Genomic DNA, 24,022 nt, shown 5'->3' with positions numbered 1-24,022 from the left:
TTCATGTTCAAACAAAATTTCAAGTTCAAATCAACATAATTTCAGATCACTAATTTTAAATTATGATTTGGAATCATGTTCAAACGAGCACTGAGAAGAAAGGGAAAGAAAAGGTCTACTCTTTTTTTTGGCAGTGTCCTTCAGTTTTTATGCTTATTTAAGTAGTAGTTGGGGATCAAGGATCTTTATCTCTCACAGCTGAGTGCAATGGTAAAAACAATGACTTCCAAAGCTCTCTTCTTTGGTGTGCTCTTATTTTCAGCTCTCTCTGCATTTGCAGAGGAGAAGGAGGATGATAATCCTGGCCTTGTTATGGACTATTACAAACGCACATGCCCACAAGCTGAAGATATTATCAAAGAGCAAGTCAACCTTCTCTACAACAACAACAGAACAATGCATTTTCTTGGCTACGGAATGTCTTCCATGACTGCTTTGTTGAGGTACAAACAATCTCTCTCACACTCTTTTCTCCATTTTGATGAACATTTTAAGTTTAAGATGGTGGCATTTTTTATTGTTTTGTGGGTGCAGTCATGTGATGCTTCATTGCTGCTGGACTCAACCAGGGAGATGCTGTCTGAGAAGGAGACAGACAGGAGCTTTGGCATGAGAAACTTCAGATACATATTACATTGACACAATTAAGGAAGCTGTAGAAAGGGAATGCCATGATGTTGTTTCCTGTACTGATATTATCGTCTTGTTTGGTAGAGATGGCATTGTTGCTGTAACTTAATATTGTTATTTTTTTTTTTCATAGTGTTACCTACTGTCAATATCAGAGGCGAATTCAAGATCTTGAGTTAGTGGGTTCACATGAATGCGATCTTATTAATGGTGTTGTGCACAGTTAGGAGGGCCTTACATCCCACTCAAAACTGGAAGGAGGGATGGCAGGAGCAGAGCAGATATTCTTGGGCAACACCTCCCAAGCCACAATGAAAGCATTAGTGTTGTGCTTGAGAGATTTGCCAATATTGGAATTAACACTCCTGGAGCTGTTGCCTTGCTAGGTATACACTATACACATCCCACAATACCTTGAATTTCTTGGATCAATTATTAGCAAAAAAGGATAAGGACAGTTTGGTGCACTAAACTCTATGCATGAGGTCATGGGAAGAGCCAAACCACACTGATTATATGCAGCCTTATCTTGCATTTCTGATAGATGTTTTTCTTCATGGCTTGAACATGCAAAACCCTACTCCGTATTATTAGGAGACGAGAGAAAAAAAGATCTAAGTTAATTATCTCTCATCTCTCTTGCAGGTTCTCAGTGTGTTCTTCCCACAGTGTATTAAGTTGGTTCAGCGTTTATATCCCGAAGTGGACCCTCAACTCAACCCTGAACACATACCCCACATTCTAAAGAAATGCCCATATTCAATCCCGACACAAAGGCCATGCAGTATGTGAGAAATGACAGAGGCACACCCCTGAAGCTAGACAACAACTACTGCAGGTACATATTGGACAACAAGGGATTGATGTTGGTGGACCAACAACTAGCTGTAGATAAAAGGACCAGACTCTATGTAAAAAAAATGGCAAAGAGCCAAGACTACTTCTTCAAGGAATTTGCAAGAGCCATCACTGTTCTCTCTGAGAACAACCTTCTCACCGGCACAAAGGGTGAGATCAGAAAGCAGTGTTATCTTGCCAACAAGCACTAGGAACTTGCTTTGCTACTACTTGTACCCTCCGTTTCCATTCTGTATGTGAGGAGAGGACATGGATAATATAGAAATAAGGTGGTGTTTCCCAGTTGGTGTTTGTTTTAAATGCAAGTATGATGAGTTTAAGATAGTTTATGGAAGTAGTAGTAACCATGTTCATTACATTCCCAGTTGCTTTTGTAAGTTTCTCAACAGCTGCTACTTTTTAGGCTGTAAGTTTTATGTTGGAGATGGGCCATGATATAAAAATGTGTTTGTTCTCTCTCTCTTTATCATAAAGATACAAAGCAGATTCCATCAACTTTATATTGGATTATGACCCTCCATTCCCATTTCCTCAATTGTTAGATTATGACCTTGACTGCTATTACAAGTAGAGGACTAATGCAGTAGAGGAGATAGGCAAGTTGAAATCATCTGACATTATCAATACTTAATCAATACAATTAAGAGGCAAAGACACCATTAGAGGTGCTAGATAAAAGGACATCTCGTTCATGGAATGTAATGGAACTTGTGCACTATGAATTCATCGCAATCTGGAATTTTCCTTCCAAGAATTGAGAGATGACATTATAAGGGCACAAAATATGTATCTATTGAGCAAGTTCTAAGTTCAAGAGGCATACAAATATGCACCAATACACTCATAAGTCATTTATAGGTTGATAATGTCATAAGACCAGAACACCAAATATTCAGAAAGGTCATCAACCCATCCGTCTATATCTTGAGCTGACACAAAAGGCTTCAATCTATGCTTTTATGAGCTGTTACTCTTAACTCTTTGATCACCTGAGCATCCCCTTTAATCTTTTGACCACCTTAGAAGTTTTGATCTTAAAATGGATAATCATTTCTCAAACAGAAGTCGAAAAAGGTTTAGAATGAAAATGCATGCTGATATTATTTCTTCTCATTTCAACTTACCGAGGGTTGATGCAATGAGGAAAAGAATAAGGTAAAGCTAGCAAAAGTACTTTTTACTTTCTCCTTTTGGGCGTTCAGGAGTTGTTGCTTCTGTGAACATCAGTAGTTTTAGGTTCAGTAAAAGGCTTAACAGAAGCAGTTTACAAAATAACTGGTTATTTGGTATAGTGGCTATGAAAAGCACCCATTCCATGGTTGACAACAGAAATAGAATGGTATGCTGAATGCAAACTAGTCAACTATACAGAAGTTGAATAACTAAGCTAATCTACTTACATTAATTAAGTTTGTTGGTCGACATACACTTTTCATCTCCTTCACATGTTCATTTTAAATTTCCAGGACCTTGAGCAGCTTCAGAAGCATAAAAGATATGAGGTTCTTTATTTTTATTATAATCAAAATAATAAGGTTAAATGTGTTTCCTTTGAATATCAAATAAATTAGAACTGTGCATGACAAAGAAACCAGTCCCTCTATGATAAAAAAATGAAAGCACGATACAGTGTTCAAGATCGGCAAATTTAACTCTCATTGTATATTCAGATATTGATTTCTTAAGTACTATAAATCAAACTTTCTTTTTGTTAAAAATATTAAATTTAGTTGAAAAATCATAATCAAAGAAAACAGTCTGATTTCTCAAAAAAGTAATACTGCATTCTTTTTGGGGCGGAATGAATATAAATTATAAATATATGAATTTTACTAGCTATTCCGCTTTAAATTCGATGTACACCAAAATGCTTCCTGTATTCCAACTGCTTTCCAATGTAGTCAAAGCAAATAAAAATAGATTGGAGATACCAGGTATAACAAGTACATCAAGAATACCTCTTCCGCTTTTTCTGAATCTTCTCTTCTCGCAGCCCAGCTCTCTACATCGTGCTGGCTGCTGAACAGCTCTGCTTGCAAGGTTACTGTTTCAAGGAACTAAAAAAGTTTATCTTGGGGCTGTGTTCCGCTCCTCATCATCGCACAAAACTCCTCATAATTGATCCTGTCGTCCTGTTTAAGTGAAAGAGTATAGATAAAATCTAGTATCATAACAGAGTTACAAATGTTAAAACATTGCATCAGAAAGTACTTACATGGTCTGTGTCCACCTCTACTATAATTTCCCTGATGGTGTCCTCATCGCCCATACCATACTCCTTCATAGCACTTTCCAGTTCGTCTTTTGTTATGAAGCTGAATCACATTAACAAAAATAAAGAGGTGAACTTCCAAGGGGAGTGATCTGTTAAAACATAATGCCTGAGACAGATCCTACCAAATCCGTAGATTAAGGATTTCTTAAGCAGGATTAACTTGTTACTCATGAAGCATATCATCTAACTTGACCCTATTTAGTACTAGAAAAACCGACCTTAGGCATTGTGTGTCTAAAGTGTACCAGATGACACTTAGGCAAGATGAAAGGTGCCTTGGAGATGGCAAGGCAGCCATGAGTTTGGGCATATGCAAAGGCAAGGACAGGCGCTTGTGTGCCAAACGTGTATGAGGCAAGGTCTATTGGTAAGGGTGTAGCATTGTCATCAACATGTGTTGAAGATGTGCATCTAAGGGTGTGTCCTAGTGGTTAATAAAGTGGGTTGAGAACCAAGAGCTCTCAGGTTCAGATCCCAACGAGACAAAAACACTAGGTGATTTCTTTTCATCTGTCTAAGCCTTGGTGGACAAAGTTACCTGGTACTTGTTCCTGGTGGACAAAGCAGTTGTGCTGTGTGCAAGGCACATTTGACCGTTGTGCTAAGAGGCTGAAGGCTATCTGTTCATGGGGCATAGTTTCAGATCATGTCCTAGTGTTTTACTTGTTTTGTGCAGTCTCGGCATGTGCCAGGCACACCTCTGGCCCTTCTAACTACCACTGGCAGACCCGTATGTGTTGTTATTGGGTAAGGCAGATTATGTTGTAAGTCGTGCAACTCGAAATCCTTCGTATATTCTAAGAGAGTGATAAAAGGTGGGGTGATTATACCTATAATTCTGTGTGTGCTTTGTTTACTAAGTTCTGAAAATAATCCTAAGTCCCAGCTAACAAAAGAGAGAAGTGTAAGGATGAGTTGTTGTGTATGACTGACTGTCGTGCACTGGTGATTGCAAAAAATTGACCCTGTAACAACTGGTATCAAAGCGAGAGTTCGTGCTTTGGTCTATGTTGGAAGGAAGCCCAAATTCAGAACTACGCGAACGATTGTCAAAGTTGGAGACACTCGTTGGTGTGACTGATGATGCGTGGATATGGTGGACATAGTAACCCAAATCCATCGTTTGAGGGGAGATCTAGAACGGTTTCATGAGACTGTTTCTGGACAAACGAGGGATGTTCAACAATCCTGTGAGGCTGTTGATGTTCAGATTGAAAATTTTAAGAAAGAGAACGAAAATCTTAACCTTGAACTTGTCGTTCTTCGAAGGGCTATGGCTACTACTGGCCGTGGAAGTAATGAATGTTCAAAGGTTAAGATCCCACAACCTAAAGCATTTGGGAGCGCGTAGTGCTAAAGAATTGGAAAACTTCTTGTGAGATATGGAACAATATTTCTACTGCTGGGGTTCCTGAAAATGACAAATAAAATCACCACGGCATAATACATAAATAAACCCTTTAACTTGGTTTCACCTGGCTTCTATGCCTTGCAACATTGAGTGTGCACAAGTAGACACTTAAACAGTTAAACTTGTATAAAATTGAACAAATAGACACACACATCCTACATGACATAATACACGCCACATAGGACACAAAATTGCCATGTAGGACGAATGTGTCTATTTGTTCAATTTTACACAAGTTTAAGTACCTATTTGTGCACACTCAAAGTTGGAGGGCATAGGTGTCAACTGAAGCCAAGTTAAAGGGCATATATATTTATTATGTCAAATCACCACCATGTATCTTACTGGTGATGCGAAATTGTGTTGGAGAACTCGGAATGCAGATGATGAAAGTGTTGGTAGACCCAAAATAGATACTTGGGTAAAGATGCATAAGGAGATGAGAGACTAATTCTTGCAATGCATAATGGATTGCTAGGGATAGTTTGAAACGCCTAAGGCAGTGGGTTTAGTTCGCGACTATATCAAGGAATTTTCTTCTTTGATGTTGTACATTCAGAACATGTCGGATGAGGATAAATTGCACAACTTTATTTCTAGGATGCAGGCATGGTGCGGAATGAACTAAGGAGGCACAAGGTCAAACGACCTTCCAGGCTCGATTGTTGTGGCGGGTACCTTGGTTGATTATCGTACTACCCGTAGATCTGAACCGTCCCATCCTGTTTTTTTTTTTTTGGAGCTTTTGATGGATGAATAATTCCAGTATCCAGTAAATTGTTCAATTTCCGCAGTTCAGCCAACTCTTTTGGAGCAATGCAATAAGGTGGTTGTGCAGGGGGCATTGAACCATACAACAACTCTATCTTGTGATCAGTTGCCCTCCGCGGTGGCAAGTTCTTAGGCAATTTAGGCGGCATCACATCGGCAAATTCACTTAACACTTGCGCAACACACCCCCGCACTTCAACTATGACATCATGTTTAATCTCGATTCTCGACCAAGGCAGCAAGGGAAGTCTTACCTACCCTTTCCCAACCTTTTTCAATAGTCATGGAAGAAATGATAGTACCTTTCTCTCTCTTTTTCTCTTCCCCATATGGATTGTTAACATTAATTAAAACTAGGTGCCATTTCATGCATAGTCATTAAACCATCAAACTGAGGCATTGGAACAAACCAATTTTTCCACACGAATCAATCTCAAGGATCACCTTAAAGTCCTCTAATGGGATCACCATCAATTAGCCTTCCCATTCCAATTTCAAATAGAACTAAGAATATTATAAGACATACCCACAATGGCTTGGACTTGGGCATTCACGGTCTTGATGTATGACAAACAATACTCACAGTCAACCCATACTTATGCACAAGTTTGGCAGAAACAAAGGTGTGCATGGCTCCAGTAACAATCATGGTCACTATACTCTTGTCCCCAATCTTCATTTCAATATGGATAAGTAAAGAATGAGGATTATGACATCACCTGTAGCATTCAAAAATGTCATCATACCCACCAATTATAAAAGGATTCACTAGGGCAGCAACTTCACTCCCTTCACCATCTCGGGTCTTATCTGAAGCAAGCGTAGCATCCACACGACGTCTATTTGGATAATTCATAGCAACATTCGGATGCCGAGTCTCGGGTTAGGGTTGGGCTTCGGGACCCAACTCTGGGTCGGGTCTCAGGTCAGGGTCAAATATCGAGTCAGAGGTCAGTAATATGTAGATGACACCCAAGAACCATATGTAGGGAAACGTCTCCATCAATTCATCATAATGAAAACACTCAATAAAAACAAGGCTAAAATCTAATTTTCATTAGCCTCCAACCAAAGTTATCCTAGCTGATCCATATTGGCAAGCTTTAGTATAAGCTACACTTAGCTAAAAGCTTGAAACACTAAAATTATGATCACTTTTGTGGACTTACCCACTATGGTCTGTGTCAAAATACTGAAAAGCTTTGAATAGATCGTCATCCCTTTCAAGCCGATGTCTATGCATTGTTGCAGTAACAAACTCAATGTAGTCAATCGTTCCATTTCCATCCACATCAGCCTGAAATATAGAACCATAAACAGGATATATAGGACTAAGAAATCTTACAGGAAGACCAATAAATAGATAAATTCAGTCAAATGAATCATACTTACAGCTTCCATAAGTTGCTTAACTTCAGCCTCTGAAAGCTTTGATCCAAGGCGGGCTAATCCCGATTTTAGTTCTTCGTAAGTGATTGTCCCACTATTGTCTGTATCCATGTTAGCAAACATAGCTTTCAAACCTTTAATTTCTTCTTCAGATAAATTTTCTGCAATGACCTGGGATACCAATTAATAAAATGTCAGGGGGTTGAAATTTGACAACCTTCAGGGAAAACGGAAGAAACAATGATGAATGTCAATGAGACATTCTATGTAATGACAACCTATAGACAATAACCACTTGTCATGTAGAAATAATAGCTACAATGTTAGATTCTACCTTCAGTGCTAGTTTCTTGAGCTTGTTCATTGCCCTGAACTGCTTCATTCTGGACAGCACTGCACTATCTATTGGCTTGTCTGATGCTTCTCCACTTTGAAGCCATGGATGTTCTGTAGAAGCAAGCACAAAGAGTATTAAGAAAAGGCGCATAATTTAATTCCAGCATACTAAACAAGCTCCAAGCAAATGAAGCCCCCAACTCCCAAATCATATATCAAAAAGACTAAGAAACCTGAGAAACAAGTCAAAATGGAAAAGACTAAGCAGTCATCAAAAGAGCAAGAAATGCTCACTAACGCATCAAAACATTGAACAAAGTTTAAGACATCCTAGTGTACTTTTCTCCACATTTTGAAACTTCGATTCATCAAAAAGAATCTGAAGGAACAAGTATTTGGGCTACTTGTGATGCAATAGAAGCTTAAAGTTCTTAAAGTAACTGAAAATCCAATAGACGAATCGATCAAATATGGCCTTTGTATTAGATGCAGCCAACCAAAGATCAAACAACAAGCTTTCTTTGGACATTACTTGATAAGTTGAGGTAATATTTTGTCTCTAATTCTTCTTTCACTTTTATTCATAAGAAAGACGTCGACAAACAACAAAACTAGCACCTTCGACTGGTGGCAAAACTACCTCTTGCACTTTCTTGACATCATCATATGTGATGCAACAGAAGCTTAAAGTTCTTAAAGTAACTGAAAATCCAATAGACAAATCAATCAAATATGGCCTTTGTATTAGATGCAGCCAACCAAAGATCAAACAACAAGCTTTCTTTGGACATTACTTGATTAATTGAGGTAATATTTTGTCTCTAATTTTTCTTTCACTTTTATTCATAAGAAAGACGTTGACAAACAACAAAACTATCACCTTTGACTGGTGGCAAAACAACCTCTTGCACTTTCTTGTCATCATCATGTGTGATGCAACAGAAGCTTAAAGTTCTTAAAGTAACTGAAAATCCAACGGAGGAATTGATCAAATATGGCCTTTGTATTAGATGCAGCCAACCAAAGATCAAACAACAAGCTTTCTTTGGACGTTGCTTGATAAATGGAGGTAATATTTTGTCTCTAATTCTTCTTTTACTTTTATTCATAAGATATAAGTCAATAAACAACAAAACTATCACCTTCTACTGGTAGCAAAACAACCTCTTGCACTCTCTTTTCATCATCATATTGGTCACATAGATGTTAAACTTTTCACTCTTTGTAGAAATTTCCATTGAAAGAAATCAACATGAAACTAGAGCGGTTCAGACAAAGACTATTTTCTTGATAAATATTAAGCATCAATTACTTAAACCTCTTGAGGAAACTGGAACACCAACTATACAACTCTAAGCTTAAGAAAGGTGTACATTGCCTTTTTCACTTAACTTTAATCTAAACAGTAACTCTCTCAAACACATTGAGTAATGAATATTTTCCTCCCTTACTTTGCTCCCAATATTATAATCATATCATGAATAACTATTGTCTGCCTGTCAGCAACAATTGGTTTAAATATCAAATAAATTCTTAAATTCTTTGTAAACTCTGCTTCAATATCAAACTAGTCAAGTCGATGACATGAATCATTTATATATTCTGCTCTTTAAATTAGTTCCTAATATTTGAAAGTTGGAAACTCTGTATCTTGCTATAAGTTTTGGTAAATGAAGAAACATTTATGAAAGGACGTTCCGACGTATTTGTTCATTTAAAAAATATTTTTTTGTGTAAACATAATCTGGCAAAAAGAAAACATTGTTAACTAATAATTGATATCACAATAAATTAATCTCATCAACAAACAACGGATCAGCGTTGATATTTATGAAATATTTTATTTTAAGTTTCAGTTCAAGATGAATTAAAAAGAGACAGTGTTGATGATTTGTTTGGAAATTTTAGAGCATACTTTATTATTTAACTCTATAAACAAGTAGAACGACTGTAGTGCCCCGGAAAATCTCATTAGCTTTAAATGAATCTTATTCTTTGAGTGGCACCATTTAATTATCACAATTTACTTGCAATTGAATTTTGAGTTATTACCTAAATGTGTCTTTCTTATTTAAAGGATACATATATGTGAGCATGTGGATTATATGGATTGAGAAAAGGACTTCATAATTTAATGACGAATTGACACGAGATATTTAGGGTGAGGTGTCATGGTGTATGTTATTTGCATATGACATTGTTTTGATCGAAGAGACTCGCAGGGGAGTTAACGATAGGTTGGAGATATGGAGACAAAATCTGGAGTCTAAAAGGTTCAGGTTGTGCACGATCAAGACAGAGTATTTGGAGTGTAAGTTCAGTGATATGACACATGAGGCAAGCGTGGAAGTCATAATTGATACACAATTTGTCCCTAAGAGAGAAAGATTTAAGTATTTGTGGTCTTTCATCCCAAGAAATGGGGAGAACGACAATGATGTCACACATCGTAATGGTACGGCATGGATGAAGTGGAGGCTTGCATCCGGTGTATTGTGTGACAAGAAGGTACCACCAAAACTTTAAGGTAAGTATTATAGAGTAGTGGTTAGACTGATTTTGTGTATGAGGCAAGTGTTGGCCAGTCAAGAACTTTCAGGTCCAGAAGATGCAAGCAGTAGAAATGAAGATGTTGAGATGAATGTGTGGGCACAATAGGTGCAATAGCATTAGGAATGAGGATATCCGGGACAAAGTAGGAGAGACATTCGTGGTAAAAAAGATGAGGTAAGGGAGATTGAGATTGTTTGGACATGTGAAAAGGCAATGTGTGATGAAGAGGTGTGAGAAGTTGGATATAGTGGGGTCGAAGAGAGGCAGAGGTAAGCCAAAGATGTATTGGGGAGAGGTGATTAAACTGGATTTGGAGTATTTTCAGCTTGCCGAGGACATGACTTTAGATAGGAGGGTGTCACGGATAAGGGTAGAAGGTTAGTACGTACTAAAGAGTTGTCTTATTACTAGCCTATTCATGTATTTGGCTTGGTGGTAGTATAGAGCACCGTGTTGGTCGTAGTATTAGCCTATTAATATAGTTTTTGACTTTTGGTATATGATATCATTTATTCATGTGTTTAGGTGATCGCACCTTGTTGTTATTGTTATGGTTCCTTGCATATATGTTCCACACTACTTTGCTTTGTATTAGTCGTATTATTGTAGTTATTGCTTTTGATATCTAGCATCATCAGTTGTTTACTGTGTTTCAATTATCACACTATTTTGTTGTTCTTGTCCATTCTTGTAGGCTTTGCCTTGCATCCCATGTTAGTTACTACGTTTTCTACATTGTTTTTTTTTTTATAATAGTAACTGTATTCACACCAAAAAGCCCATCAATCAAAAGCTGATGGGGTGGGATTTACAACCCCTAAGGGCTTCATCGAGATTAAAAGACTAGATAGGAGGCTCTACATTGTTTTCTTCTTCTCTACACTTGAATTTGCTACACTTAAGCCAAGGATCTAAAACAACCTCTACCTCCATGAGGTAGTGGTAAGGTCTACGTGCACTCTACCCTCTCCATATCCCACTTGTGGGATTTCGCTAGGTTTGTTATTGTTGTATAATTTAATGAGGAACTATAGGGTCGACTTGTGACGACAGGTGAGTTTGAACTTTATATGATGAATTGTAGCGATAAACTTTCCAGAACATTTATGTTGAAGTTTTGATGATGGATGAAAACACTTTATGCAACGAAAATGATATAACATTATTTAGATGATGGCAGCCACATATGAGGCTTTAAGGTGATAATGTGGCAGCATTTATGTGTGGTTATAACTTTATATATGTACTTCCTCAGTAACTAGGGCAGGTGTGGAAAATGGAAAAGAATACTGATATTCAGAAGCTCTGATGGGTATGAATATGCTAAAGCGCCATATATGATGGATAACAATGTGAATAATCATATATTTATGAACTGAGTTTCATGAATGATGGAATGATATGCACGTATGGTGAAATGTTTTTGAACAAATAATGATGTTAGGCTTCCAATGGCCATGATGGCCACGCGATGGCAATGTTAAAGCAAGGTACTAGAGGTGAGATATCAGGAACCTTATCCTATTAAGGGCTATGAAAAACATGATTTTACAAAAGACCCATTGACACCTATTATGTTTTAACTTTTAAGTAGGATTTACCAATTTATCACACCGTGCTCAACTAATTGTAAGCATCATAATTATTTATGAATTCATTAATATGGTGCGTCATATATGATTTGACGAGGCTAGTAGAGAAAAGGACTATATGAATAGAGATGGCATTCGGGAGCCAGTACGGGTATGAGTTTGTAAGGGCAGTAACGTGATTAAACTTGCGGCCTTAAGAGCCAAGGTAAAACAAGTATAAAAGAGGTGTTCAGCAGCCCAGACTGGTACAAATATAGACGAACCATAACCTAAGTGTATTTCAAGCCTAATAGCCAAGGCTGGTTTCCATAGAAAAACTATGAAAAGCAATGGAAAAAATACCAATTTTGTCGAACTTTCCATTTTTGGAATAGTTATGAAATCCCTGAGGACCAGTGGTGAAGCTATGAAGAGGTTTTTGTTTTAATATCGGGAAATCCCCGAGGACCAGTGGTGAAGCTATGAAGAGAAATGTTTTATATAAAATCACCTTTACTTGCTATTAAACATAAGAACGGTGACTTATCATGCCTAAATAACTATGCATGTACCTCAAAAAAGAAGAAGAAAATAATCACGTATATATCCTTAGGGAGATTCACTTATTCAAGTAGATTCGAGTGTGCACTAAATAGCACAATGTCAGAGAGAGATGTTCTGAAGTGATTTAAAAGAAAAAGTGATTGATGCACCAACACTGCCAGTTATAGTAAGAGGAATATTGCACGATGCGTGATAACAAGACTAGCACACAAGCTATGTCTTGGTGTGTAAGTGTGAGGCTGAGGAAGCTATATAAAGTGAGGAAACTATCCTCTAAACCAAACAATGCAGCACACAAAAAAACAATGATCTCAGAAACGACATATCAACGTATGCATGGGAAGGAGTACAGAATGTATGATAGTATAGTGACAAAGATGGCTTATGGAATGCCTACAAAAGAAAATTGTCAGGAGGCATGAATTGAGGACAATATTTATTAAAATCAGGAGTATGATTTCCCTGAATATTAGAGATAATGATTAGATGAAGATACAAAAAGGGCGAAATACAGCCCCTTCGGGGTGGCCCAGTGGTTTGGGCTTGGGACTTCCATGTTGGACGTTTCAAGTTCAAACCCCTTGCTAGCGAAAGCAAGGGGTTTGCTTTCTGGGTCGAGCTCGTCGCACCGGGCTTGCCTAGTGCGAGTTACCTCTCTTATGTGGTTTGCGAGCTATTGCATAGGAGCAGGGGTTTTACCCTGTGCGCACCCAAAGGGTAGCAGCTGCGGGTTTCCCTTGTCATAAAAAAAAATAAAATGATGAAATACATATATAAAGTTATAAGCACACATAAATGTTGCCACAATATCACCTTAAAAGACGCATATGTGGTTGCCACCATCAAAATGACACTAAATCATTTTGTCTTATAAAGTGTTCTCAATCCTTTATTAAAACTCCTACAAAATTGTTGTGAAAAGTTAATCGCTACGGTAAAGAAATGACATCTGGACCTAACTCAACCCCAAAGGCTGGCTCATAAGGAGAGGATTGCTCAAGTCCATATAAGCAGATCACCGGTCCATTCCCCAACCAATGTGGGACTTTTACCCACTCTAACAACCCCCTAAAAGCCCAAACCCAACTAGAGCGTGGTCCGGGAGCTCAAACGGGGATGAACCTGCTCTGATACCATGTAAAAATATGACACTTGGACCTAACTCAACCCCAAAGGCTAGCTCATGAGGAAAGGTTGTCCAAGTCCATATAAGGAGATCACCAGTCCATTCCCAAACAAATGTGGGACTTTTACCCACCGTAACCGCTAAAATGCGTCATCTAAAGTTCAAACTCATCTAATGTCAAAAGTCGACCCTGTAGCTCCTCATTAAATTATAAACTCCATTTTCCTAATGTGTATAATGCACACGCTTACATATATGTATATCTCCTTTAAATAAGAATTTCACAATTAAGAAATAACCCAAAATTCAATTGCAAGGAATTTGTGATAATTAAAGAATCATTCAAATATTAAGATTCATTTAAAGCTAATGAGATTTTTCGAGATGCTAGAACAAAGGAAGATGGTTTCAAAGGAAAATGGCTCTCTAACATTTGCTATCTTTGTGATTTTCAGCGTGTGAATAAGAAAAGGACTAACATTTATTTACATATATTTATCCTTTTATATTCTAAAGAGCTTGCTTTCTTTGTATAGTTTATTATTTCTATGCTCTTGAAAAATAAAATATATCCCGAAATGGTCGATAATAAAAATTCCGCAGGGTATTTAATATTGCATTTAAGATGACTCAAATACGAAAAAACATATACCACTCAAGACATTTCTTGTACGTTCCTTTACACCTAATGTTAGAGAATAAACCTTGAAGTATTAATTTTAAAACTTTTGTTTATGTCGTATTAAGACCATAATATATTCTTTTTTTTTCTTTGGCCTCAAAGTGTCCATTCGCGTTGTCCCTTTGATGGACTGTCCAAATAGAAGATATGTTTTTTCCAAAAAACGAAAAAGATAACTATGAGATGATTAGGCATGTACTTTACAAGTTAGCTGAACTTTCAGCAGGTTTCTACATATCATCCAAATAAGACAGCCTTAGACATGAAAATTTAAGGAGCAGTTTAAGGATGGTTTGGTTTGCAATAGTGGAGGAAATTAAGTGAATAAACTTTTATTACACTTTCATCTGGGAGTTGATATTATATGATCAGTCCCATGTTTAGTTCTCCAGCCTAGGATAGTCTGAAAATCTGTAAGTAACCTTCCCTCTCTGTTACATCATGTATATATATGCATGTTTGTATAGTATATATAGCACAATCATAGGTAGAGATATTTAGGGATTTTATGGTTTTATTTCCTTAGATAGATTTACTTGTACACCTACAAATCGCTCACTCTTGGAATAATATGATAAGCAGATTTGCTTCCTTGTGTCTGTATCAGAGCAATGCTGATTAATTCTGGCCATACCATCCCTATGACTTCGGGACAGTCGCTGTGCCTATTCTCCAGTGGTTTTCTTTATGTCTGGATTGCAACATCTTCTTCCTCATGAGTGTGGTGCGAAAACTAGTACCACCACGAGACTTGAGAATTTCTGGCACCCAAGAAACTCCACCAACATCTGGTTCACCACGCGCTGGCGACAGTTGAGTCTCCGGCAGCGAGTTATTCCACGCACCAAGCGCATGAAGAGTTTTCAGGCAACTTTGAATTCGTGTTTGTAACTTATATTATATGGAGAATGACTTGTTCCTTTCTATTCATCAAGACAAGATACTTATACAAATACTATGCTTCTATGAAAGGAAAACTAATCAAAGTAAATCAACTAAGAATCTGCTCCTATAATTAAATTAGCTATATATGGAAGATATAATATTTACACCTATTATATTCTATAACACTCCCCCTCAAGCTGGAGCATAGATGTTGATCATGCCCAGCTTGTCACAAAGATAATTAACTCGAGCTCCATTTAACGCCTTTGTGAACAAATCAGCTAGTTGCTCTCCTGTCTTTACATAACCGGTGGAAATCAAGTTATCTTGGATCTTCTCACGAATAAAGTGACAATCTACCTCGATATGCTTTGTTCTTTCGTGATACACAGGATTTGAGGCAATATGAAGAGCAGCTTGATTATCACACCAGAGTTTTGCTGGTGTAGAATGTCTCATTCCAATTTCTGTCAATATGTGATGTATCCACATGATCTCACATGTGGATTGCGCCATAGCTCTATATTCAGATTCTGCACTGGATCGCGATACAACACCTTGTTTCTTACTTCTCCATGACACCAAATTACCACCAACAAACACACAATAACCAGTAGTAGATCGTCTATTGGTTTTACATCCAGCCCAATCAGCATCAGCAAAGCACTCAATGTGAGTATGTCCGTGGTTACCATATAAAATGCCAAGTCCAGGGGATCTTTTCAAGTAGCATAAGATCTGTTCCAAGGCTTCCCAATGTTTGACTGTAGGTGCAGACATGAATTGACTAACAACACTCACTGCAAAAGCAATATCTGGACGTGTTACAGTGAGATAGTTTAGTTTCCCTACTAACCTCCTATATCTCTCTGGATCATCAAAGGGGTTGCCATCATCACGGGTCAGATGCACATTAGGGACCATTGGAGTACTACAAGGTTTGGCTGCGGACTTTCCAGTTTCCACAAGTAGGTCAAGGATATACTTTCTCTGAGATAGAAAGATTCCCTTCTTGCTTCTAGTTACTTCTACTCCCAAAAAATATTTTAGTTGTCCCAAATCTTTTGTGTGGAATTTAGTATGCAAGAATGACTTGAGTGAAGAGATCCCCGAATAATCACTTCCTGTAATAACAATGTCATCAACATATACCACAAGAAGAATAATGCCAATTGTTGATTGTTTATAAAAGACTGAGTGATCACACATGCTCTTTTTCAACCCAAATTCCTGAACTACTTCACTGAATTTGCCAAACCAAGCACGAGGGCTTTGTTTCAAACCATACAAGGATTTCTTTAGGTGACAAACTTTACCATACTCCCCCTGAGCAACAAATCCAGGTGGTTGCTCCATATACACTTCTTCTTGGAGATCACCATGAAGAAATGCATTCTTGATATCTAGCTGGTGCAACGGCCAATTCTTAGATGCAGCTAAGGAAATAAATAAGCGAACAGAAGTGAGTTTAGCCACCGGAGAAAATGTGTCTGAATAATCCACCCCATAAGTCTGAGCATATCCTTTAGCCACTAGTCGAGCCTTAAGTCTAGCCACAGAGCCATCTGGATTAACTTTGACCGCAAAGACCCATTTGCATCCCACTGCCTTCTTTCCTTTTGGTAAATCCACCAAGTCCCAAGTGTGATTCTCATCTAGTGCATGTATCTCCTCAAGCATTGCATTATACCATCCAGTGTGACTCAAGGCTTCCTTAACTGTCTTAGGAACAACGATAGAGTCTAGAGAAACAATCAAAGATCTAGACATAGAGGATAAATGACCATAGGAAACAAAATTAGCAATGGAGTATGGAGATTTGCAACTACGTGTACCTTTGCGAATAGCAATAGGGAGATCAAGATCTTCTGGAAGATCAGACGAATGAGGATCTGATGACAAAGGGACTGGTGCAGAACATGTATCAATGGCTTCTCGCCTCCTCGAGTAAACTTGTACAACCGGGGGTCTTACTACCGTAGATGGTGCAGGAGCTGATGGTACAGTATCCGATTGATCCTCAATAGATGATCTGAGAGATGGAGGGACAATATTTGATTCTTCTGTCAAAACACGGGTGACCTCATAGACTAACCACTCATCTTCCTCCCCTTGACTTGTAGAAATAGGAGGTGCATAAAAGAAAGGTGTAGTCTCTGAAAATACCACATCAGTTGATACCAAATATTTGCCAAGTTCAGCAGAATAACATCGATACCCCTTCTGAAGACGAGAATAACCCAAAAAAACGCACTTCAATGCCTTTGGATCCAACTTAGTGACAGATGGTCGAACATCTCGAACATAACAAGTGCTTCCAAACACCTTAGGTTCTACTGGAAATAGTGACTTGTTTGGAAACAGAACACTGTAAGGCACATTACCAGCAAGAATAGTGGATGGCATACGATTAATCAGAAAACAAGCCGTAGAGACTGCATCTGCCCAAAACTGTTTAGGAACCTTCATTTGGAACAAAAGTGCTCGAGTTGTCTCAAGTAGATGCCTATTCTTCCTCTCAGCAACTCCATTTTGAGAGGGTGTATCAACACATGAAGACTGGTGGAGAATACCGTGTTGTCTCATGTATGATTGAAATGATTCTGACATATATTCTTTAGCATTGTCACTCCTTAGAATACGTACCGAAGCATTGAATTGTGTTTTGACTTCAGCATAGAAGGCACAAAAGTGAGTAAACACTTCTGAGCGACTCTTCATGAAATAAATCCAAGTCATACGAGAAAAATCATCCACAAAAGTAATAAAATACTTATGCCCAGTTTTGGAAATGACAGGGCATGGTCCCCAAACATCAGAATGAACCAACTCAAAAGCTGACTCAGCCCGCTTATTAACCCTTGGACTTAATGAGCTGCGATGATGTTTTGCAAATCGACATGACTCACATTCTAATGAAGAAATATTTTGGAATTGCGGACAAAGCTTCTTTAGCAAAGGTAGAGATGGATGTCCCAATCGACAATGTGCTTCAAATGGAGACACAACACTAGAGCAGGCAACAAACTGAGGCCCCCATTCATCCAAAATATAGAGATCGTCAGATAGATGTCCTTTACCAATAACCTGATTCGTCTTAAGATCACGAAACAAACAATGATCCGGAAAGAACGAAATATAACAATTAAGGTCTCTGGTAACTTTGCTAACAGAAATCAAATTGAAGGCCAACTTTGGTAGACTTAATACTGATGACAAGGTAATAGTGGAGGTTGGTTTAACAGTCCCATATCCATCACTGTTACAAGTTGATCCATCAGCTACAGTAACCGGAGAGGGAGCTTTGTGTGACTGAAAACTAGTAAAAATGTTAGAATTACCGGTCATGTGATTTGAGGCACCTGAATCAATCACCCATTTATTTGAAGAGGTGATTAGACATGTTTTATCTGATTTAGTAAAGGCATTAACTGAGGTGGATTCCTTCAATAATTTCTGATATCGAGAGAATTCAGCAAACTCCTTTGAGGAAATCAAAATCATTTTATCAAACCTTTGAGTTCCCTGATTACAGTCAGTCATATTCCCAACAAAACGCTCACGGTACCAAAATGAATTGGTGGACAAACCAACAAGTCCCAAACAGACTATAATCCCAAAGAAAAGACAATACAATCACCAAAATAAAATGACTAACCAGATCTGACCGCTCCAAGACCAATCTGGCCGAATAATCAGAAACGAAGGGAATGTTGACCGGAAAAAACAACAATGTCTGAGAAGCCAACAGATTTTCTGGACAGCAACCCAAAAATTAGAAGGATGGACAGGTCGTCTTCTTTGATACTGCGTTTGAAAGTTTCGAGTTCCGACTAAATAACCTTATCGAAACAGCTCCAGAATGACTCAAGCTTCAGATTTGAGTTCACAAACAGATCTCCCACAAATATTCTTAGCACCCTTCTTGAATTTCCAGAATTTTGAAGCACCAGCTTCACTCGAGAAAGGCAGACAATCAAGCTTCAGATTTTAGAGTTTCAATCCGAACCCAGATGCCACAAAATGGATTCAGTACACTTAGACAATCAATTTCTCTAACACAGAAATGGTGTCCAGATTCAAAGGTGAAAGATAGAGCTCTCAACTACTTCCCCGAAGCCACAGTAGCTTCCGGCGAAGTCACAGTGACTTCCGGCAAAGCCAAATCCCAGCTTAGACAGTTGCTCTGATACCATGTAACTTATATTATATGGAGAATGACTTGTTCCTTTCTATTCATCAAGACAAGATACTTATACAAATACTATGCTTCTATGAAAGGAAAACTAATCAAAGTAAATCAACTAAGAATCTGCTCCTATAATTAAATTAGCTATATATGGAAGATATAATATTTACACCTATTATATTCTATAACAGTTTTGTAGGAGTAATATGGTAATTCTGACCTAAGCCCACTGTTTTCCAGCAATTTTTGACAACTAGATTCACAGATTGCAACATTTTCTCTGGTTGACAGTGTTTCCGGTGACTGGTTTACCTTTCACAATGACCTCTGTCTCTCTTTCTTTGTTCTTCTAGCATCTTTAGGTGTTTGGTGTATTGCTTCGTTTCACGTGAATTATTTTGGTTTGATATTGCCTTGTTGTTCAGGCTATTTGGCAATTACAGATTTTCTTTGCCGTTGTTACTTCGGCAATATTCAATTCCATATTTGATTTCGAGGATCAAATTGTTGAGACCTCGTGCTTGGTTTGGAAAGTTTAGCGATGTAGTTCAGGAATTTGGATTGATAAAGAGCAAGTGTGATCACTTAGTCTTCTACAGGCAGTCAACGGTTGGTTCTTCTAGTTGTTTATGTTGACGATATTGTTATCACAGGAGATGACTGTGCGGGAATTTCTTCTCTCAAGAAACTTCTACATGCCAAGTTTCACACCAAAGACTTGGGGCAACTGAAATGTTTCTTGGCCGTAGAAGTCCCAAGAAGCAAGAAAGGGATTTTCTTGTCCCAAAGGAAGTATGTACTTGACCTACTGCTCAAACTGGAAAGTTGGGAGCCAAGCCATGTGGCACAGCAATGGTTCCTAATGTACACCTTACTAAAGATGATGGTGGCACACCAATGGTTCCTAATGTACACCTACTTGATTTTCAATGTACTTTTTGTCCTGTGGTAAAGCCTGCAACTGTTCGACTCGTTCTTGCAATTGCAACACAACAAAGCTGGCCCTCGTCAACTTGATATTGATAATGCCTTCCTGCAAGGTTGTCTCGATGAGGAAGTCCATATGCACCAACCACCTGGTTTCGAAGCTTCTACACATCTGGGCATGTTTGCAAGCTGCACAAGCTATATATGGCCTCAAACATGTTCCCAAGGCCTATGCCTGGTACACTGAACTCAAAAATTACTTGGTTAATTTGATCTGATTCTTCATTATTCATCCAGCATAATTTTGAGTTTACTATTTATGACTCAATATGCATGTAAAATACTATGGATACATCACTCTTTTAGTTGTTGTTGGTTTGAAGCCCTTGTCGATGTGATAATCAGATTGTTCTGCACATTGCCTCAAACCCATTGTATCATGAGCATATGAAACATATTGAGGTTAATTATCACTTTGTCCGTGAGAAGATTCATGAGAACATGATTTCTACTGGCTATGTGAAGACAGGAGAGAAATTGGGTGATATACTCACGAAGGCTTTAAATGGAATGCGAGTGGTATATTTTTGTAACAAGTTGGGCATGATTAATATTTATACTCCAACTTGATGGGGAGTGTTACATAATGTATATAGATGCTTCTTCATATAGTATACCTAGCACAACCATAGGTAGAGTTATTTAGGGATTTTATTTCCTTAGATAGATTTACTTGTACACCTACAAATAGCTCACTCTTGGAATAATACAATAAGCAACTTTGCTCTCTTGTGTCTATTTTACACTCTCAAAGTAAGAGGATTAGTAACCCTAAGAGGTAAGGAGATGATGGAAATGGACCAAAATAGCGACGGTTGCTGTTGAAAAGAAAATCCAAAGAGGCTGGATTAGGGATAGAAACATCCAATGCCTTGCACCTCTTCCATCACCCATTAATTTTTTTATTTCTTTAGTTTTTAAGTTTGGATTCCAAGGCATTTTTGTCTACTATCATAAAAATTGCCTTATTAATTGCATTTGATTGTAGTTCTGCGTCTTCATTATTAATAGATTGTTATCCATTGTTTTGTAAAGAAAAAGTAAAGTATTGTCTACAGAATGGCACATACTTAATCCCCTCAATAGTGCTCCTCTGGCAATATATAACATACACTCATGCTATGGACCAAAATACCCACGATTGCTCTCCATGCCTATATAAAACCACATTGTGGCGATTAAGTATTATATAAAATGAGAAGATCATGGTGTAGCCTATGATTACACAAAAAGAAAGAGAGAGAGAGATACCAAGAACTTCTGCTGATGTGATTCTGCTTTTCGCATCCTGTGTTAGCATTTTCCGAACAAGATCCTTGGCACTATTTGATATGGATGGCCACGGATCACTATGAAAGTCAATTTCTCCTTGTAGTATAGCATGGAATATTCCCTTTTCAGTTTCTGAAAAGATTTGGCAAGACATGTTAAAAGAGAACGCAGAAAATAACCACCAGTACAGTATCTTTATGTTATTGTCTCTGTCCTTACCATCCCAAAATGGAGGTACACCACTAAGCAGAATATACAAAATAACACCTGCACTCCATACATCCGCTTCCTTTCCATAACTGCGCCTCAATACTTCAGGAGCAACATAGTATGCACTACCAACTATATCGCGGTACACCTTACCTGAAATCAATAAATAAAACATGAATTTAAATCTGTAGATCATAAAAAACAGGGTGCAGGAAACAAGGATAGATTAAGTCAATACCACTAATTCAGGTTTCCACATGAAGATCAAATTCATCCAAGGGTAACTTGGTGAGTTGACATCATGAAATGTTGTAGTAAATTTTGTTCTAGCTATGTGTTGGACAAATTTTATTTAAAGAAAAAAGGCCGTGATTGTGCCATTGATTTCCATAAACGAGTCTTCCATCAGATTCTTCACAGCTTAAAAGTGAAGCCTCTATTCCCGTTTTCCCTCAAAATACGTAACCGCTACAAAGATGCCTTAATTCTAGAAGAAGAAACTTTTCATATTTCACAGCATAGGTGTCTTGCTCACACCATTGAATCATCTGATTAGGGTGTTACAAAATGTTCAGGGAAATATTATTTTGCAGTATATGATATTGGGCAAGTGTTCTATCCTAAGCACTTGGGGATTTAGTAACATAACTATTGTTTAACCTGGCAGGGGAAACATGAGTTATGAAATACATTCAGATTAACGCATCCAAGGGTGTGGCCTAGTGGTCAATGAAGTGGGTTGAGAACCATGAGGTTTCAGGTTCAGATTTCTTCTCATGTGTTCTAGCCTTGGTGGACAGAGTTACCTGGTTTTTTAAAAATGCATTCAGATTATCTGGTACTCTCAGTCAAATTTCTCATGAAATACTACCTAAAAGCCTCACCTGTCAAAATTTTGTGTTTAGAAAAATTTCACAGATGCTACTGTTAGTGTCCTGGATCAAAAATAAGATTGTTGATATACATTGACAGAAAAAACCTAGTAGCAATGAAGGCTAAAAAGTATGTGAAAAGACACCTAATCCAAGTTAATGATAGAGAAACACAACGAATTCATCACAAAATCTTAACAATAATAACTAAAGAGTTTAAGTTCTTTGCACTTGCATTGCAGACACATTTTTTTTTCTGGACAATCCAATCACTTATAAGGCAATGATAGGTAAATCTTGGTGATAAGCATTAACTGATAATCTGATAAAAGTAGTAACTAAGCTACTATCATTGGTTAAAACTAGACTGATAGTGAAAATAATCTTTATACTATCAATGTATATAACTTGAATCTTCAATTAAAACGGTGAGTGTCAAGAATGTCACCTTCTTCAATGAAAACAGAAAGCCCAAAATCAGTTGCCTTGATCATTGTATGTTCATCCTTACTAGTCAATAAGAAATTCTCTGGCTTGAGATCTCTATGCATAACACCCATAAAATGACAAATATAGACCACATTCACTATCTGTCTGATAATATCAGCAGCATCTTTTTCAGAGTAATATCCCCTGGCAATAATTCTATCAAACAATTCCCCTCCAGCACAAAGTTCCATCACAAGGTGCACCGAATACTGGTCTTCATAAGCACCTTTGAATTCGACAATATTTGGTTGTCCACTCAAATGCTGCATCATTTGAATCTCCCTCTTAATATCCTCTCTGTCTTTCCTATTCACAAGCTTCCTCTTCAATATAGACTTGCAAGCATAATTCCGCCTAGTAGAATTCTCAGTACAAAGATAAATCACTCCATATTGACCCCTACCCAATTCTCTCCCAAGTGTGTAATGTGCTTTAATGTTTTCATATGGCTTACCCAAAATAGGATCTTGTTCTATTCTTTGTATTACTGGAACATTTGGTTGAGTACTTTTTACAGTAACTTGGTGTGCATGTCTTTGTTGTTGTTGTTGTGGATGTTGGGGCATATAAGGCCTCTCTTGGGTTGGTCTTGGATGATAATAAACAGGATGTTTGTAATGTTGATATGATGCAGGAGTGTTCCCTCTTCTTGTTCTTGGCCTATTACCTTCACCATCTCGCTCTATATATTTGTTTTTGCTGAAACAACCACCCATTTCTACAAAGATTGAATTTTTTCTGTATTGAATTCCTTTTTATGACAATATTGAATGCATATTCAAATTGAATGGAAAAAATAATAAATTTGGGATTTTCTTGATGTTTACAAGAAACAATGAAAATTTGACTATATCAATATTTTCGGATCACAACAATAATAATCAAGATTTTGTATTGTAAGAAAGATCCAAAAAATGAGATATTGAGTAGAAAAACTGAAAAAGGGAGAATG

General features: G+C 37.7%; 1 protein-coding gene and 1 pseudogene across 2 annotated transcripts; one reads left to right on the top strand and one right to left on the bottom strand.

The window, feature by feature from the left end:
* The first annotated feature begins 207 nt into the window (after window positions 1–207).
* On the top strand, window positions 208–1,679 carry LOC125834582 (peroxidase 42-like; annotated as a pseudogene).
* A 1,255-nt stretch (window positions 1,680–2,934) lies between these two features.
* LOC125834565 (calcium-dependent protein kinase 2-like) lies at window positions 2,935–23,786 on the bottom strand. Of its 2 annotated transcripts, XR_007443365.1 has the most exons (9): window positions 23,030–23,786; window positions 21,719–21,862; window positions 21,479–21,631; window positions 7,669–7,781; window positions 7,338–7,505; window positions 7,115–7,242; window positions 3,704–3,803; window positions 3,447–3,620; window positions 2,935–2,966 (listed from the first exon to the last, which is right to left on the bottom strand). XR_007443365.1 is itself a non-coding variant. In XM_049513707.1 (8 exons), the coding sequence occupies exons 1-8, from the start codon at window positions 23,784–23,786 to the stop codon at window positions 3,546–3,548; spliced, it is 1,638 nt and encodes a 545-aa protein (XP_049369664.1). In that variant the 3' UTR covers window positions 3,239–3,545. The 2 variants fall into 2 exon arrangements, 1 of the variants encoding a protein (XP_049369664.1); XM_049513707.1 differs by lacking the exon at window positions 2,935–2,966 and having other exon boundaries at window positions 3,239–3,620.
* Window positions 23,787–24,022: the final 236 nt, after the last annotated feature.

The sequence above is a fragment of the Solanum verrucosum genome, unplaced genomic scaffold (genome assembly GCF_900185275.1).
Source record: "Solanum verrucosum unplaced genomic scaffold, falcon-dt-bn FXZP01000287.1, whole genome shotgun sequence".
In the NCBI taxonomy this organism is placed as follows: Eukaryota; Viridiplantae; Streptophyta; class Magnoliopsida; order Solanales; family Solanaceae; genus Solanum; species Solanum verrucosum.
Note: the sequence above shows the minus strand (reverse complement) of the source record. Positions and strands in the feature narration are given on the sequence as shown.